We start from the raw sequence: 18,737 nt of genomic DNA, 5'->3' as shown, positions 1-18,737 counted from the left end.
CTTCTCCAGCTTCAACTCTTTCTCCTTTCACCAACCTGTGTTCTAAGCATAGCAGACTATTTTCAGAGGTCACACTCACGCCATGCTTTCCCTCAGCCTGGGCATTTACATGTGTGGTCCACCCTTGTCTTCACCTGGCTAACTCCTGCTCTTCCTTCAAGTTACAGGTCTCCTCCTCCACCTAGCTTACCCAGAGCTAAAAAAATCTCTCAATGTAATTCACCATATTAACAGAATATAAGAAATGTACCATATGATCATCTCAAAGTATACAGAAAGAGCGTTTGAAAAAAAATTCAACACCCATTCATGATAGAAACTCCAAGAAAGTTAGAAATAGAAGGAAACTTCCTCAACCTGATAAAGGGCATCTATGAAAAATCTGTAGCAAACATCACACTGTCAGTTCTCCCTAGATCTATAAATTCAGTTTAATCCCAATCAAAATCCAAGCAGGCTTCTTGTTTGTTTGGTTGGTCAATATTGTGAATTTTACATTCTCGAGTGCTGGAGGATGTTGTAGTCCTTTAACAGCTTTGTTCTAGCAGACATTTAAGTTCCTCATGGATCTGTTTGATGCTTTCCAGTTTTCTTGTTAAGTTCTTTTGCAGTAGCCTTTTGTCTAGGGCATTCTTCATGCTCTCCTGGGCTATGATAGGTGACCTGCTCAGTGCTGCCTTGACTGTTCCCAGCCTCTGCGACTACTGAAAGTGCCTGTTTAGTTGTTAAAACTCTCCTCCAGTACCTCTTAAGTCAGAGACAGGCATTGTTCTCATCTACCATCATAGCTCTTCCTGGCACGCAGGATGGGGCTCACTCAGTATATTTTGAATGAATATGTAAGTGAGAAAAATGTTTGAGAGTGAAATAAGCAGTGACTTAGCATATCAGGCCACTCAGTTTATTTAATATTAGACTTATAGATGAAATGAACAGAATTACAGCAGCTTTTGGTTAACTATAACAATTTAATGAATTTTATCTGTCTCATTTTACACTGACTTTTTGGAGAAATTAGGTAATGTTTTACTCATTGTTACATTAAAGTAGCCTATTTTTAATTGCATTCTCAAAACCTTAAGTTTATATTAGAGTGTATGTATTATTCATGTAAAACGAGACTTTCTTTTTCTAAACAGTTAAGTCATTCCATTGTTCTGGGCCTGTGAAGTTTACCATAGTGTGGCATTTGAAGTATCATACCTGTCACAATGACTATTCTAACCTGGAAGTAAGTAAAACACAAGTTTTTCATGTATATAAAGCTATGAAGGAAAATTATGAATATAAAGATTTATTAGCTCATCAAGTGAGGAGGCTAGAAATAGAGATTATAGTTTTAGAAGTGCCACAGATTAATTTTGGAACTTATGGCAATAAACCAAGTTACGTGCTGAGAAGACTACAAGCGTTTAGTTGCCTTGTATGTTATAAAAAATGTTAGTAAATGTTTAAATTCAGGCACGTAGGAGTCATTGATAAAGATGCTGTGCATACGAATAAATGCTTAATTTGTGAAAGAAGTGTAAATGTTTCACTTTTTAAAAAAATTATAGGGAACCTAGAACTGTACTGAGTACAAGTAGATTTAGTGAGCACAAGTAGATCGCAGAAAGAGGTGAGGAGAAGAAAGGAGATATCTGGGGAAAGGCAGAGGAGACAGAGAGAGAAGGAGAAAGTGGCTATGCTGAGGAAGGCTTTTCCTGCACCTGGTTCTGAAGCCTGGGTTTCTTCCTCCTGGGATGTGCACTGGGCTCTCAGCAAGGTGTTTCTCTTCATGATTCTCATGATGGTTGCTTGGGATTGTTTCCTTTTCAGATTCTCTGTTACCTGTTTGGCTTCTACCTTGAATAATATATGGGTTTCCATATTTTTATTTTTTAAAATTATATATGTATATATGTATATACCTATACATATACATATATATGTACATATACCTGTACGTGTATATGCATATACTTATAAATACATATGAGATCTCTCTTTGTCACCCAGGCTGGAGTACAGTGGTGCAGTCATGGCTCACTCCAGCCTTGAACTCCTGGGCTCAAGCGACCCTCCTGGCAGGTTGCCTCAGGTAGCCTCCAGAGTCTCTGGGATTATATAGACGTGAGCCATTGTGGCTGGCTTTCTATATTTTTATTAGTATTATATTTCTATTTGGATTGAACCATGCCATTTTCCTTGAGCACTGCCTTTTTGGTTTTATCTCTAAATATTTTACACCTTCACACTAAATACTTCAGTGTAAATTTCCTAAGAACAGAGATATTCATTTATGTTTTTCACAGCATAATTATAGAATTCAAATTTAACACTGATATGATGCTATTATATATAAACCTTATTAAAATTTTGCAGCGGGGCAGGGTGGCTCACTCCTGTAATTCCTGCACTTTGGGAAGCTGCACTTTGGGAGAGGATTACTTGAGCCCAGGAGTTAAAGACCAGCCTGGGCAACAAGTGAGACCCTGTCTCTACAAAAAATTTAAAAATTAGCCAGGCACAGTGGCATGTGCCTATAGTCCCAGCTGTTCAAGAGGCTCAGGCCAGAGGATCCCTTGAGTCCGGGAGTTCAAAGTTGTAGTGTGCTGTGATTGCACCACTGTACTCCAGCCTGGGAGACAGTGAGACCTTGTCTTCAAAAAAAAAAAAAAATCACCAGTGTCCCAATATTGTCTTTTTTTTCTTTTTTTTTCTTTTTTTTTTGAGACAGAGTCTCGCTCTCTCACCCAGGCTGGAGTGTAGTGGCGCAATCTCAGCTCACTGCAACCTCCGCCTCCTGGGCTCAAGTGATTCTCCTGCCTCATCCTCCTGAGAAGCTGGGATTACAAGCACGTGCCACCACTCCCAGCTAATTTTTGTATTTGTAGTAGAGATGGGGTGTCACCATGTTGCCCAGGCTGGTCTTGAACTCCTGACCTCAGGTGATCCACCCGCCTCCGCCTCCCAAAGTGCTGGCATTACAGGCGTGAGCCACCGCACCCGGCCCAATATTATCTTTTTTAGCAGGCCCCCCTGCACACACACCCCACCCCCCGTACAGGAACCAATTCAGGTTCACATTTCATTTCCTTTCCTTGTTTTTGTTTTTAGTTCCTGATAATCTGGATTTTCCCCCCTTTTTGGTATGTCATGGCATTGATAGTTTTGAAGTGTACAAGCCATTTATTTTTGCAAAATGCCCCTCAATTTGAATATTTCTGATGTTTACTCATGATCAGATTCAAGTTATATATTTTTGGCAGGAATACCATAGAATACTGATTTGTCTCATTTTTGGTGATGTTAATTTGGTCAGTTGGTCAAGGAGGTGTCTGCAAGATTTTTCCATTCCAAAGTTACTACTTTTCTCTTTGTTATTAACAACAACTTGTGAGGAAATACTTTTGAAACTATGTAAATATCTTGTGGTTTTCATCAAACCTTCAGCCACTTGTTTTAGCATCCTTTCATGATTCTTGCCTGATGAGTCAGTCATTACTATGCTGATTGCTGAATGGTGATTTTCTACTTCCATACTTTCTTCTTCATTTATTAACATTCTACTATAAGGATGCGCTCCCTCTACTCCCCTAACCAATCTGTCTTACCTGTCAGTCATCAGGTTGGACTCGTTGATTTTTACTTTGTTATATAGGTTATAATCTATTACTGTTTTTATTTATTTTGCTCAAATTGTCCCATATTTGGTCTGTGGGAGCCAATTCCACTTTTTTTGATGACTGGGAGCTGCCATTAAGGAGCCTGGTTCATTCATCCCTTCAAGGATGCCAGGAACCTCAGGTAGTTGTGTAAATGAGCGTCTCCTCTGCACTCAGCTACCTTTGCTGTATCTTACTGTTTGCTTTCTCTTTTTTGTAGTTGAATGCTGCTTTCTTTCTCTGTAAAATCTCTTACACTTAATGGGATAAAATACAAGTAGCCCCAGAACAAAGTATGTTTTATTTCTCTGGAAACTATTTCCTTGTAGTATCTTAGTCAATTTTCTTACTGTAAGTATGCTTGTGTCATGTGTTACTGTATCTGAACACACTGGAATGGCTAAAAGATGATGATTATCTCAATTATATTAAAATTATATTCAAAACAGTTTTTATTTGGTATTTTATTCTACCTCATATTTCCAGGTATTTCAAACTGAATGTAACTTTTGGTATTATTTAGACATTAACTTTTATATATATTCTAGGATAAGAAGTGTGGGAATAAATTATAACGTAGAATTTTACCTTATATAGGAGCTGTTCCAAAAACATAAACTTAGTGTTGATGAAGACTTTTGTCATTATTTCAAGAATGACAACTGTTGGACAACAAAAAATGAAAACTTAGATTGCAACAGTGATTCACAGGTGTTTCCCTCTTTGAATGTGAGTATCTGACTTGCCATGTTGAAATAAAGTTTATTTTATTCCTAGTGAATACAAGTATCAGCTGAAGTAATGTTTTGTCAGAATTTTGATAAAGGTGGTATCTGACTTGCCATGTTAAAATAAAGTTTATTTTATTCCCAGTGAATACAAGTATCTTTTTATTTATTTATTTTTTTTGAGACGGAGTCTCGCTCTGTCGCCCAGGCTGGAGTGCAGTGGCCGGATCTCAGCTCACTGCAAGCTCCGCCTCCCGGGTTCACGCCATTCTCCTGCCTCAGCCTCCCGAGTAGCTGGGACTACAGGCGCCCGCCACCTCGCCCGGCTAGTTTTTGTATTTTTAGTAGAGACGGGGTTTCACTGTGTTAGCCAGGATGGTCTCGATCTCCTGACCTCGTGATCCGCCCGTCTCGGCCTCCCAAAGTGCTGGGATTACAGGCTTGAGCCACCGCGCCCGGCCGTGAATACAAGTATCAACGCAAGTACTGTTTTTCAGGATTTTGATAAAGGTGGTTAACTTGTAAATTTTTAGTGTATATAGTAGTGTGTTTGTGTGTATAGTAGTACGTAAGAAGTAAGATACTTGGCTGGGCGCAGTGGCTCACAGCTGTAATCCCAGCACTTTGGGAGACTGAGGTGGATACATCACCTGAGGTCAGGAGTTTGAGACCAGCCTGGTGAAAGCCCATCTCTACTAAAAATGCAAAAATTAGCTGAATATGGTGGCGTGTGCCCGTAGTCCCAGCTACTTGGGTGGCTGAGGCATGAGAATTGCTTGAACCTGTGAGGAGGAGGTTGCACTGAGCCATGATCGTGCCACTGTACTCCAGCCTGGGCGACAGAGCGAGACTCCATCTCAAAAAAAAAAAAAAGATAGGATACTGATACCATTGTTCCATTTCCTTGCAACTTATTTTGGCAACATCCTTGCAAGGGTCTTTTATATCTGCTACCTCCAATTTATCTCTCAGTCTTCCTTCTGTCAGCTGCAGTCAGACCTTTGCATCCGTCATCCCATCGAAACAGCTCTAGTCGGCTGGGCGCGGTGGCTCAAGCCTGTAATCCCAGCACTTTGGGAGGCCGAGACGGGCGGATCACGAGGTCAGGAGATCGAGACCATCCTGGCTAACATGGTGAAACCCCGTCTCTACTAAAAAATACAAAAATCTAGCCGGGCGACGTGGCGGCGCCTGTAGTCCCAGCTACTCGGGAGGCTGAGGCAGGAGAATGGCGTAAACCCGGGAGGCGGAGCTTGCGGTGAGCTGAGATCCGGCCACTGCACTCCAGCCCGGGTGACAGAGCGAGACTCCGTCTCAAAAAAAAAAAAACAAAAAACAAAAAACAAACAAACAAAAAAAGAAACAGCTCTAGTCAAAACAGCTCACAGTGACTTCCATGTTGTTAAATCCAGTGGTCTGTTCCTCTTACCAAAAGTCTTGATTTATCAGCATTTGACACACGTCAACACTACCTCCTCCTTTATGCCTTTTCTCCCTCCCAGTGTGGGAGCTTAGATTCTAAAATGATTAACAGCAGTCGGCTGGGCGTGGTGGCTCAGCCTGTAATCCCAGCACTTTGGGAGGCTAAGGTGGGTGGATCACCTGAGGTCAGGAGTTCTAGACCAGCCTAGCCAACATGGTGAAACCCCGTCTCTACTTAAAATCCAAAAAAGTAGCTGGGCATGGTGGTGTGCACCTGTAATCCCAGCTACTCGGGAGCCTGAGGCAGGAGAATCACTTGAACCCAGGAGGCAGAGGTTGCAGTGCGCTGAGATTGCACCATTGCACTCCAGACTGGGGGACAAGAGTGAGACTTGGTCTCAAAAAAAAAAAAAAAAAACCCAGCAGTCAGCCGTGGGTAGTGAGATTATGGGGCGTTTACATTTATTTTTTGTTCTTTTGTAAATTCTGAAGTAAAAATGTCTTCAGTAAAAGTTTTAAAGGAGTTCTCTTTAAAATGTGTTGAAATATAATAAACATAGAAAAGTACACATCAGTGTACCCCTCAATGAATTTTTAAAAGGCCGGGTGCGGTGGCTGATGCCCATAATCTCAGCATTTTGGGAGGCCGAGGCGGGTGGATCATGAGGTCAGGAGATTGAGAGCATCCTGGCTAACACAGTGAAACTTTGTCTGTACTAAAAATACAAAAAATTAGCCAGGCGTGGTGTCGGGCGCCTGTAGTCCCAGCTACTTAGTAGTTTGAGACAGGAGAATGGTGTGAACCCAGGAGGCGGAGCTTGCAATGAGCCGAGATCGCGCCGCTGTACTCCAGCCTGGGCGACAGAGCGAAACTATGTCTCAAAAAAATGAACAGGCAACGAAAAACTGAGCACAACCATGTAGACCCTGATGAATTGTAGAACATTTTAGCACCTAGAACTCTCTTTTAGTTCTTAACACTTTCCCTGCCAGTGGCAACATTATCCTCGTTAAGGAGTAAGTTTTTTTTTTTTTTTTTTTTTTTGAGGCGGAGTCTCGCTCTGTTGCCCGGGCTGGAGTGCAGTGGCCGGATCTCAGCTCACTGCAAGCTCCGCCTCCTGGGTTTACGCCATTCTCCTGCCTCGGCCTCCCGAGTAGCTGGGACTACAGGCGCCCGCCACCTCGCCCGGCTAGTTTTTGTATTTTTAGTAGAGACGGGGTTTCACCGTGTTAGGCAGGATGGTCTTGATCTCCTGACCTCGTGATCCGCCCGTCTCGGCCTCCCAAAGTGCTGGGATTACAGGCTTGAGCCACCGCACCCGGCCAGGAGTAAGTTTTATTTTTATTTTTTAACTTTTATTTTCAGGGGTGCATGTGCGGGTTTGTTATATCATAAACTCATGTCACAGGAATTTGTTGTACATATTTACGTGACCTAGGTACTATATTTAGTACCCAATAGTTATTTTTTCTGCTCCTCTACCTCCTCCCAACCTTCACCCTTAAGTAGGCCCCTCTTTGTGTCTGCTGTTCCCCTCTTTGTGTCCGTTTTCTCATCATTTAGCTCCCCCTTGCAAGTAAGAATATGCGGTATTTGGTTTTCTGTTCCTGTGTTTGCTAAGGAAAATGTCTTCCAGCTCCATCCATGTCCCTGCAAAGGACACGATCTCCTTTTTTATGTCTGCATATTATTCCATGATGTATTATCTACCACATTTTGTTTATCCAGTCTACCATTGATGGGAATTTAGGTTGATTCCATGTCTTTGGCAATGTGAATGGTGCTGCAATGAACATATGTGTGCATGTGTCTTTACGACAGAACGGTTTATATTCCTTTGGGTATATACCCAGTAGTGGGATTGCTGTGTCAAGTGGTAGTTCTGTTTTCAGCTCTTCGAGGAATTGCCACACTGCTTTCCACAGTGGTTGAACCAATTTGTATTCCCACCAGCAGTGTATAAGCATTCCCTTTTCTCCACAACCTTGCCAGCATCTGTTATTTTTTGACTTTTTAATAATAGCCATTCTGACTGGTGTGAGATGGTATCTCATTGTGGTTTTGATTTGCATTTCTCTGATGATCAGTGATATTGAACTTTTTAAAATATGCTCGTTGGCCGTATGTATGTCTTCCTTTGAAAAGTGTCTGGTCATGTCCTTTGCCCACTTAAAAATTTTTTTTTGTTTTTTTTCTTGTAAATTTGTTTAAGTTCCTTATAGACGCCGGATATTAGACCTTTGTCAGATGCATAGCTTGCAAATATTTTCTCCCATTCCGTAGGTTGTCTTTTTACTCTGTTGATAGTTTCTTTTGCTGTGCGGAAACTCTTTAGTTTAGTTAGATCCTATTTGTCAATTTTTGCTTTTGTTGCTATTGCTTTTGGCAACTTTGTCATGAAATCGTCACCTGTTCCTATGTCCAGAATGGTATTGTCTAGGTTGTCTTCCAGGGTTTTCATAGTTTTAAGTTTTACATTTAACTCTTTAATCCATCTTGAGTTGATTTTTGTGTATGATGTAAGCATAGGGTCCAGTTTCAATCTTCTGCATATGGCTAGCCAGTTATTCTAGCACCATTTATTGAATAGGGAGTCTTTTCCCCATTGTTTGTTTTTGTCAACTTTATTAAAGACCAAATTATTATAGGTGTGCACCCATATTTCCAGGCTCTCTATTCTGTTCCACTGGTCTGTGTGTCTGTCTTTTTTTTTTTTTTTTACCAGTACCATGCTGTTTTGGTTACTATAGCCCTGTGGTATTGTTTGAAGTCAGGTAGTGTGATGCCTCCAGCTTTGTTCATTTTGGTTAGGATTGCCTTGGCTACTCAGGCTCTCTTCTGGGTCCATATGAATTTTAAAATAGTATTTTTTAGTTTTGTGAAAAATGTCATTGGTAGCTTAATAGGAATAGCATTGAATCTGTAAACTGCTTTGGGCAGCAGGGCCATTTTAACAATATTAATTCTTCATATCCATGAGCATGGAACATCTTTCTTGTTTTTGTTTTTTGAGACGGAGTCTCGCTCTGTCACCCAGGCTGGAGTGCAGTGGCGCAGTCTCCACTCACTGCAACCTCAGCCTCCCGGGTTCACGCCATTCTTCTGTCTCAGCCTCCTGAGTAGCTGGGACTACAGGCACCCGCCACCATGCCCAGCTAATGTTTTGTATTTTTTTTTATTAGTACAGACGGGGTTTCACTGTGCTAGCCAGGATGGTCTTGATGTCCTGACCTCATGATGTGCCCGCCTTGGCCTCCCAAAGTGCTGGGATTACATGCATGAGCCACCGCACCTGGCCGAACATGGAACATCTTTCCATTTGTTTGTGTCATCTCTGATTTATTTGAGCAGTGTTTTCTCATTGTAGAGATCATTCACCTCCCTGGTTAGCTGTATTCCTATGGGATTGCACCGTCCTCCCGCCCCCTGCCCCGTCCCATCATCCAGGCTGGAGTGCAGTTGTGCAGTCTTGGCTCATTGCAACCTCTGCCTCCCAGGTTCAAGCAGTTCTCCTGCCTCAGCCTCCTGAGTAGCTACGATTACAGGCACCTGCCACCATGTCCAGCTAATTTTTGTATTTTTTTTTTTTTTTAGTAGAGGTGGGATTTCACCATGTTGGCCAGGCTGCTCTCAAACTCCTGACCTTAAGTGATACTCCCACCTTGGCCTCCCAAAGTGCTGGGATTACAGGAGTAAGCCACCATGCCCAGCCGCTAGTGATTTTTGTATGTTGATTTTGTATCCTGAAACTTTGCTGAAGTTGCTTATCAGCTCAAGGAGCTTTCAGGCAGAGAGTATAGGGTTTTCTAGATATAGAATCATGTTGTCTGCAAACAGGGATAGTTTGACTGCCTCTCTTCCTATTTGGGTGCCCTTTATTTCTTTCTCTTACTTGATTGCTCTGGCCAGGACTTCCAATACCATGTTGAATAGGAGTGGTGAGAGAGGGCATCTTTGTCTTGTGCCTGATGTCAAGGGAAATGCTTCTAGCTTTTGCCCATTCAGTATGATGTTGGCTATGAGTTTGTCATAGATGGCTCTTATTATTTTGAGGTCTGTTCCCTCAATACCTAGTTTATTGAGATTTTTTAACATGAAAGGATGTTGTATTTTATTGAAAGCCTTTTCTGTATCTGTTGAGATGATCATGTGGTTTTTGTCTTTAATTCTCTGTGTGTAATAAATGGTGTTTATTGATTTGCATGTGTTGAACCTACCTTGCATCCCAGGGGTAAAGCCTGCTTGATCATGGTAGATTAACTTTTTGATGTGCTGCTGGATTTGGTTTGCTAGTATTTTGTTGAGGATTTTTGCATCAATATTCATCAAAGATACTGGCCTGAAGCCTTCTTTTGTCATGTCTCTGCTATGTTTTGGTATCAGAATAATACTGGCCTTATAGAATGAGTTGGGGAGGAGTCCCTCCTCCTCAATTTTTTTTTTTTTTTTTTTTTTTTTGAGACGGAGTTTCGCTGTGTCGCCCAGGCTGGAGTGCAGTGGCGCGATCTCGGCTCACTGCAAGCTCCGCCTCCTGGGTTCCCGCCATTCTCCCGCCTCAGCCTCCGAGTAGCTGGGACTACAGGCGCCCGCCACCTCGCCCGGCTAGTTTTTTGTATTTTTTGTAGAGACGGGGTTTCACCGTGTTAGCCAGGATGGTCTCGATCTCCTGACCTCGTGATCCACCCGTCTCGGCCTCCCAAAGTGCTGGGATTACAGGCTTGAGCCACCGCGCCCGGCCTCTCAATTTTTTAAATAGTTTCAGTAGGAATGGTACCAGCTCTTCTTTGTACTTCTAGTAGAATTTAGCTGTGAATCGATCTGGTCCTGGGCCTTTTTTTGGTGTAGGCTATTTCCATTTCAGAGTTTCTTATTGGTCTGTTCAGGGAATCAGTTTCTTCCTGATTTAGTCTTGGGAGGGTGTATGTGTCCAGTAATTTATCCATTTATTCTAAATTTTATAGTTTGTGTGCATAGAGGTGTTGATAGTATTTTCTGATGGTTATTTGTATTTCTGTGGGGTTAGTGGTAACATTCCTTTTGTCATTTCTAATTAAGTTTATTGGATCCTCTGTCTTTTCTTCTTTATTAGCCTACCTGGCAGTCTATCTTAATAATTTTTTCAAGAAAACAGCTCCTGGATTCATTGATCTTTCAAATGGTTTTTCATGTCTCAGTCTCCTTTAGTTCAGTTCTGATTTTGGTTATTTCTTGTCTTCTGCTAGCTTTGAGGTTGGTTTGCTCTTGCTTCACTAGTTCTTTTAGTTGTGATGTTAGGTTGTTAATTAATTTGAGATCTTTATAACTCTTCTTTTTTTGTTTTTTTGAGACAGAGTCTCACTCTGTTGCCCAGGCTGGAGGGCAGTGGCGTGATATCGGCTCACTCCGCCTCCCAGGTTCAAGCAATTCTCCTGCCTCAGCCTCCTGAGTAGCTGGGATTACAGGCACCCACCACCACACCCAGCTAATTTTTGTATTTTTAGTAGACACGAGGTTTCGCCATGTTGGCCAGGCTGGTCTCGAACTCCTGACCTCAGGTGATCCACCTGCCTCAGCCTCCCAAAGTACTGGCATTACAGATGTGAGCCACCGTGCCCAGTCAAGATCTTTTTAACTTTTCAATGTGGGCGTTTAGTGCTATAAATTTCCCTCTTAACATTGTTTTAGCTATGTCCCAGAGATTCTGGTATGTTGTATCTTTGTTCTCATTAGTTTCAAAGAACTTCTTGATTTCTGCCTTAATTTCATTATTCACCCACAAGTCATTCAGGAGCAGGTTGTTTGATATCCATGCAATTGTATGGTTTTGAAAGATTTTCTTAATCTTGATTTCCAATTTTATTGTTATGGTCTAAGAGAGTGGTTGGTATGATTTTGGTTCTTTTGCATTTTCTGAGCATTGTTTTATTTCTGATTGGCTGATTTTAGAGTATGTGCCATGCAGAGATGAGAAGAGTGTATATTCTGTTACTTTTGGGTGAAGAGTTCTGTAAATGTCTATCAGCTCCATTTGATCCAGTGTTGAGTTCAGGTCCTGAATATCTTTGTTAATTTTATGCCTCAGTGATCTGTCTAATACTGTCAGATGGATGTTGAAGTCTGTCACTGTTATTGTGTGGGGGTGTAAGTCTCTTTAAACATCTCTAAGAACTTGCTTTATGAATCTGGGTACTCCTGTGTTGGGTATGTATGTATTTAAGATAGTTAAGTCTTCTAGTTGAATTGAACCCTTTACCACTACATAATGCTCTTTGTCTTTTTTGATCTTTGTTGGTTTAATATCTGTTTTGTCTGAAATTAGGCCTGCAACCTCTGCTTTTTTTCTGTTTTCCATTTGCTTGGTAGATTTTTCTCCAACCCTTTATTTTGAGCCTTTGGGTGTCATTGCATGTAAGATGGGTCTCTTGAAGACGGCAAACCGTTGGGTCTTGCTTCTTTATCCAGCTTAATATTCTGTGCCTTTTAATTGAGGCTTTTAGCATTGATATTGTGGATTTGATCCTGTCATGTCGTTAGCTGGTTATTATGCAGACTCGTTTGTGTGGTTACTTTATAGTGGTAAAGTATAAAGTGGCTGGTAATGGTTTTTCCATATTTAGTGCTTCTTTCAGGAGCTCTTGTAAGGCAGGTCTGAATGAATTCCCTCAGCATTTGCTTGTCTAAAAAGTGTCTTATTTCCCCTTTACTTATGAAGCTTAGTTTGGCTGGACATAAAATTCTTGGTTGGAATTTCTTTTCTTTAAGAATGTTGAACATAGGCCTCCAATTCTCTTCTCCTTGTAGGGTTTCTGTGAAGAGGCTTGGTGTTAATCTGATGGGCTTTCCTTTGTGGGTGACCTGACCTTTCTTTCTAGGTGTCTTTAACATTTTTCTTCATTTTGACCTTGGAGAATCTGATGATTTATGTGTCTTGGGGATGATCTTCTTGTAAAGTGTCTTGTGGGGGTTCTTTGCATTTCCTGAATTTGAATGTTGGCCCCTCTGGCTAGGTTGAGGAAGTTGTCATGGATGATACACTGAAATAGGTTTTTCACCTTGCTTCCATTCTCCCATCTCTTTCAGGAGCATCAGTGAGTCATAGGTTCAGTCTCTTTATATAATAGGGGTAATTTTCAAAAGCAGAACTTTGTTACTTGTGTTTGGGATACAGTGAGATTTGTTCTTTGATGTTTAGCTTTTAATTTTTCATTTTTCTTCTAACATTTTTTTCTTAATCATTAAAACAACTTTTCTCCATAGAAATGCAGCAGTATAAAATGGCATTATTTACTCTTTTTTCCAGAATAAAGAACTAATAAATACCAGAAATGTTTCAAACCAGGAAAGATCAACGGTAAGCAGTTTGAGTTGTCTTTAAATCAGATATACGTAAGTTATTGTAAGACTGAAAAAAGTTGCTAATGGGTAAACACTTAGACAGTGATATATAGTAGGGTTATTAGAATTGTGGAAGGAAAAGGAAACATTATTTAAAACCATATGTTTTCAGGCCAGGTGCAGTGGCTCCTGCTTGCAATCCCAGCACTTTTGGAGGCTGAGGCAGGTAGGTTGCTTAAGGTCAGGAGTTTGAGACTAGCCTGGCCAACATGGCAAAGCCTCATCTCTACTAAAACTATAACAGTTAGCCAGGCATGGTGGTACATGCCTGTAATCCCAGCTACTTGGGAGGCTGAGGCATGAGAGTCACTTGAACCTGGGAGGTGGAGGTTGCAGCGAGCTGAAATTGCACCACTAAACTTCAGCCTGGGTGACAGAGCAAGACCCTGTCTCAAAAAAAAATTTTCTTGTATGTGTCTTTATGAATTTTGTATATACTATTTCTATCTTTGTCTAAAAATATTCTTAAAGCAATTTAAGATGAATTTCTATGCAGCCTTTCTTTTCTTTAAAAAATGAAATTCTCCCTCTAAATGTGCAAGACAGCATAGCAATGGGCTGTGCTTGTCATTAAGGATTTAATGAAATAGAAACCATGAATGTAGCATGTGGGAGGGAAATTTTGGCATTTTGGGGAATTATTAAAAGTCAGAAGACTGAGTAAGAGGTCGAAAGGGTTGGGAATATGTGTAGGGACTGAAAGCAGGGTTGGGAGAGCTTAATGTTTGCTTTTATACTATGACTCTTCATGTTTTCTCTTCAGCCATCTTTAAGAAGTCTGATCATGGAAAGGCACTTGTTCTGCAATGGCCAGGACAAACTTTGTACAAAATCTGTCATATGATGAGAAGTAGGAAATGAAAGAAATGGATAGGAAATATTCAGGAAAGTGGAGTATAAAAAGTGTGGTCCAGTTATGGGAGGGCATTGGAGAATTTACAAGCATTACAGTGGGAAGTTTTATTCCTTAGTGGAATTGCAAGTAACATAGTGCCTTAAGAAATTTGAATCATTTAGCTTATGTACTTAATCTGAGTCATTTCTGACAATGTTATCTAACTTCCTCTTCCCCCATTCAATTTAAAAACCACACATTAGGCGGGACACATTAGGTGGGGTGTGGTGGCGGGTGCCTGGAATCCCAGCTACCCGGAGGCTGAGGCACAAGAATTGCTTGAACCCAGGAGGCTGAGGTTGCAGTGAGCCAAGATTGCACCACTGCACTCCAGCCTGGGCGACAGAGCGAGACTCCATCTCAATAAATAAATTAATAAAAACCACACATTGAAATAAAATAAAATGTTTGATAATATTAGGATAAAATATGAGAAGAGTAATAGTAGAAAAGAAAGGTTGTTTTTGAGACATAGTCTCGCTCTGTCGCCTAGTCTGGTGTGCAGTGGTATGATCTCAGCTCACTGCAATCTCCACTTCCCGGGTTCAAGCAATTCTTCTGCCTCAGCCTCCTAAGTAGCTGGGACTATAGGTGCCTACCACCACGCCTGGCTAATTTTTGTATTTTTAGTAGAGACAGGGTTTTGCCACGTTCGCCAGGCTGGTTTCAAACTCCTGTGCTCAAGTGATCCACCCGCCTCGGCCTCCCAAAGTGCTGGGATTACAGGCGTGAGTCACCCTGCTCTGCCCTAGAAAAAGTTTTTTATTGATAATATTAAACAATATATAGAATAGTAATATTAGAGGGAACCTGTAAAAATATCAAAGATAGAAAACATTGAAGAGTGAGAAAAGCTTCTTTCCTCCTTTACCTTTTAAGGTCTGGGAGGATGGTGTCTAAAAAGTAAGAGAAATAGCTATCCTTCCACTGCCTGCCATTCCTTTTCTGTTTTATTTATGTGTGTGTGTGTGTGTGTGTGTGTGTGTGTTTAAAAGAAACCCAATACGGCCGGGCGCAGTGGCTCACACCAGTAATCCCAGCACTTTGGGAGGCCAAAGCAGGAGGATCACATGAGGTCAGGAGTTTGAGACCAGCCTGGGCAACATGGTGAGACCCCCAATCTCGAAAAAAAAGAAAAAAAGAAAAAATTTTAAAAAGTAACCCAATTCAATTATTTTAAAATATGGCAAACAGTAGTTCAGCTATATTATATAGCAATTTGTTAAAAATAACGTGAAGAATTTTTTTAACCTCTATTTCAGGATGTGGTAGCCAGAACACAAAAAGATGGGTTTCATATCTTTATTGTTTCCATTAAAACGGAGAATACAGATGCAAGCTGGAATTTAAACGGTATAGTTAAACTGTGTGCATGTTTACTATCTGCATTTTCTGTATTTTGTATTTTTGTCACTGACCTGAGTCAACATTCTCTGTTTCAAATACATAATTCAAAAATGAATTTCTGTTAATCATACATTTATCTGTTAAGTATACATTTAGATACTTAAAATGTAACATTAAGCTCTCTTAATGATACTGTTTATTTTTTAATAGATTGAAAATTTTACCGTTTTAAGATACATTTTTAAAATTTCAAACTTCAGGCCAGGCGCGGTGGCTCAAGCCTGTAATCCCAGCACTTTGGGAGGCCGAGACGGGCGGTTCACGAGGTCAGGAGATCGAGACCATCCTGGCTAACACGGTGAAACCCCATCTCTACTAAAAAATACAAAAAACTAGCCGGGTGAGGTGGCAGGCGCCTGTAGTCCCAGCTACTCGGGAGGCTGAGGCAAGAGAATGGCGTAAACCCGGGAGGCAGAGCTTGCAGTGAGCTGAGATCCAGCCACTGCACTCCACCCTGGGCGACAGAGCGAGCCTCCGTCTCAAAAAAAAAAAATTTCAAACTTCGTAGTGGGATATAAAATTCCCCATTCTTTCAGATTAAAAAAATGTTTTAACATGTAGAAATGTGTAGGCAACATTTTAGTTGTATTTGAAGTAGGTTATGTTCTCTGTTTCTTGAAAATGGCCACCATCAGGGAGTTAAGATTTTTATTATATGACAAATTTTATTTTAAAGAATATGTCTGTAGCCCAGGAGTAGAAGCAGCATATCTGCCAGCATGTGGCTTCTATGGTCTGTGAGGCACCCCCACCACTGTAAGTTAGACCCTCTGTGCCTTGTTAAGCTGTGGTTCCTTAGTGCCACAAAAGTAGACTTGCAATAAGCAGTTTTCAAGAGAATGAATGTTTTCATGTATTCTAGCATCACGTTGGCTGATGTTTTCTGTAGTGGGTGTCTGCTGGGCCATCAGCATGTGAGGGCCCTGGGGATTCGATACTGTTCTGATTCAGCCAGTCAGCAGCCAGAAACCAATCAGGTGAGGTAGGCATTGCTGCAGAGGAGGCACGGTCTGGTATACTGCATGGTCCTTGGAGGGAAGCTGGCAAGGTGGCTGCTCTGGAAGAGTATGAGGTAAGGCTTCCTTCCAGAGATGGCATCATGAGCCAGACTGTGCCACTTAGAGGGAGCAGGGACCCTGATGCCATTCTGTCACCTAGCTGTCTTAGTCTGTTTGTGCTGCTGTAATAGAATACTTGACACTGGGTCATTTATAAAGAACAGAAATTTATTTCCTCACAGTTCTGGAGGCTGGGATGTCTAAGACTAAGGTGTCAGCAAGTTTGGTGTCTGGTTAGGGCCCCGGTGTCTGCTTCCAAGATGGCACCTTAAACGATGTATTCTCACATGGCAGAAAGGATGGAAGAGCAGGAAGCACAACGGGACAACCAGTCTGCCCTCACAGGGTGGAGGCAGAAGAGCAAAGAAAGGCCTAAGCTAGTTCCCTCCAGGCCTTTTGTAAGGCATTAGTCTATTGATGAGAACATAGCCCTCATGACTTAATCACTTCCCAAAAGGCCTCACTTCCTAATACCACCGCAGTGGGTGTGAAGCTTTAATGAATTTTTGAGGACATTCAGACCATAGAACTAGCCTGTGCCTGCTTCTTTGCCAAGCATTGTGTCTTTTCCCCTGACACCAGCGGGCAGTTTCGAGTCCCTGCTAATTAGTAACTGGAGCTGTTGCTGAGCCCTGCATGTTTTGCACTGTACTTGGCACTTAGTTTATTATTGCTGTCTCAGACAAAACTCAACCTAGATTTGTGAGTTTGGTAATTTATTCCAAGTTATGACAAGATAAGGTCCCAGTGAGATCAGTGAATTAGCAAGGGGGCCAGTCTGAATTCTTGTTTGGTAGCTGGGACTACTGTGCTCTTGTATGTGATCAGATTTGGTGCAGGTTTTTACAATAGTGTGTATACAAATAAAGGTATCTCTTTTTTTCTTTTTTTCTTTTTTGTAAATTGACAATTACAATGATATAAATGTATGGGGTACAAAGTGATGTTATAATCTATAAATACAGTGTGGAATAATTAAATCAAACTAGTTAACATATTCATCACCCCAAATGCTTAACATTTTTTGTGGTGAGAACATTTGAAATGTACTCTTAGCAATTTTTTTTTTTTTTTTTTTTTTTTGAGATGGAGTCTTGCTCTGTCGCCCGGGCTGGAGTGCAGTGGCCGGATCTCAGCTCACTGCAAGCTCCGCCTCCCGGGTTTACGCCACTCTCCTGCCTCAGCCTCCCGAGTAGCTGGGACTACAGGCGCCAGCCACCTCGCCCGGCTAGCTTTTTGTATTTTTTTAGTAGAGACGGGGTTTCACCATGTTAGCCAGGATGGTCTCAAACTCCTGACCTCGTGATCCGCCCGTCTCGGCCTCCCAAAGTGCTGGGATTACAGGCTTGAGCCACCGCGCCTGGCCAGCGAGCAATTTTGAAACATACAGTACTCTATTAACTATTCACCATGCTGTACAGTGGAACTCAAAAAAAAAGAAAAAACTTACTCCTCTTGTCTGAGATTTTTTTTTATCCTTGGACCGTCATCTGCCCATGCCTCCTACCCCCCAGCCTCTGTACCCACCATTCTGCTCTCGTTTTATGAGTTTGATTGCTTTAGATTCCACAGATAAGTGAAAATGTGCAGTATTTGTCTTTCTGTGCCTGACTCATTTCACTCAGCACGATGTTTTCCAGTTCCATCCATGTTGTTGCAAATGACAGAATTTTCTTCTTTTTAAAGACTGAATAGTATTTCATTGTGTATGTATAGACATTTTCTTCATCCAGTCATCTGTTGATGGACACTTACATTGATTCCATAACTTTGCTGTTGCTCATACTGCTGCAGTGAACATGCAGGTGCAGACAGCTTTTTGACAAACTGAATTTAGATCTTTTGGATAAATAGTAAAATGGGATTACTGGACTGTATGGTAATTCTGTTTTTATTTTCTGAGAACCTTCCATACTGTTTTTTATAATGGCTGTACTAATTGACATTTTCACCAACAGTGTACAAAGCGTCCCTTTTCTCCACATCTTCATCAGCACTTACTGTCTTTCATCTTTTTGATAAAAGCCATTCTGACAGGTGTGAAATGATATTAGAGTTTTAATTTGCATTTCTCTAATGACTAGTGATGTTGAGCATTTTTCATATATTAATATCTGTTGCTCATTGATATGTATTATTTTGAGAAATGTCTATTTAGGTCCCTTGCCTTTTTTTTTTTTTTTTTTTTTTTGTTTCTTGAGGCAA

The 18,737-nt window shown here is 41.2% G+C and overlaps 1 protein-coding gene across 4 annotated transcripts in view; it reads left to right on the top strand.

The window, feature by feature from the left end:
• TMEM87B (transmembrane protein 87B) overlaps positions 1-18,737 on the top strand; it is a 69,073-nt gene that overhangs the window by 9,897 nt on the left and 40,439 nt on the right. For all 4 annotated transcript variants that reach the window (XR_004428251.1, XM_033175465.1, XM_033175466.1 and 1 more), the window contains exons 3-6: positions 1,140-1,231; positions 4,245-4,376; positions 13,078-13,128; positions 15,330-15,420. Coding sequence is in view for 3 of the 4 variants with exons in the window: in XM_033175465.1 (XP_033031356.1) it covers positions 1,140-1,231; positions 4,245-4,376; positions 13,078-13,128; positions 15,330-15,420 (366 nt within the window). In the remaining variant the exon portion in view is untranslated. The remainder of the gene's footprint in view (positions 1-1,139; positions 1,232-4,244; positions 4,377-13,077; positions 13,129-15,329; positions 15,421-18,737) is intronic.

Source organism: Trachypithecus francoisi, unplaced genomic scaffold (assembly GCF_009764315.1).
Source record: "Trachypithecus francoisi isolate TF-2019V2 unplaced genomic scaffold, Tfra_2.0 Lachesis_group17, whole genome shotgun sequence".
Classification (NCBI taxonomy): domain Eukaryota; kingdom Metazoa; phylum Chordata; class Mammalia; order Primates; family Cercopithecidae; genus Trachypithecus; species Trachypithecus francoisi.
Note: the sequence above shows the minus strand (reverse complement) of the source record. Positions and strands in the feature narration are given on the sequence as shown.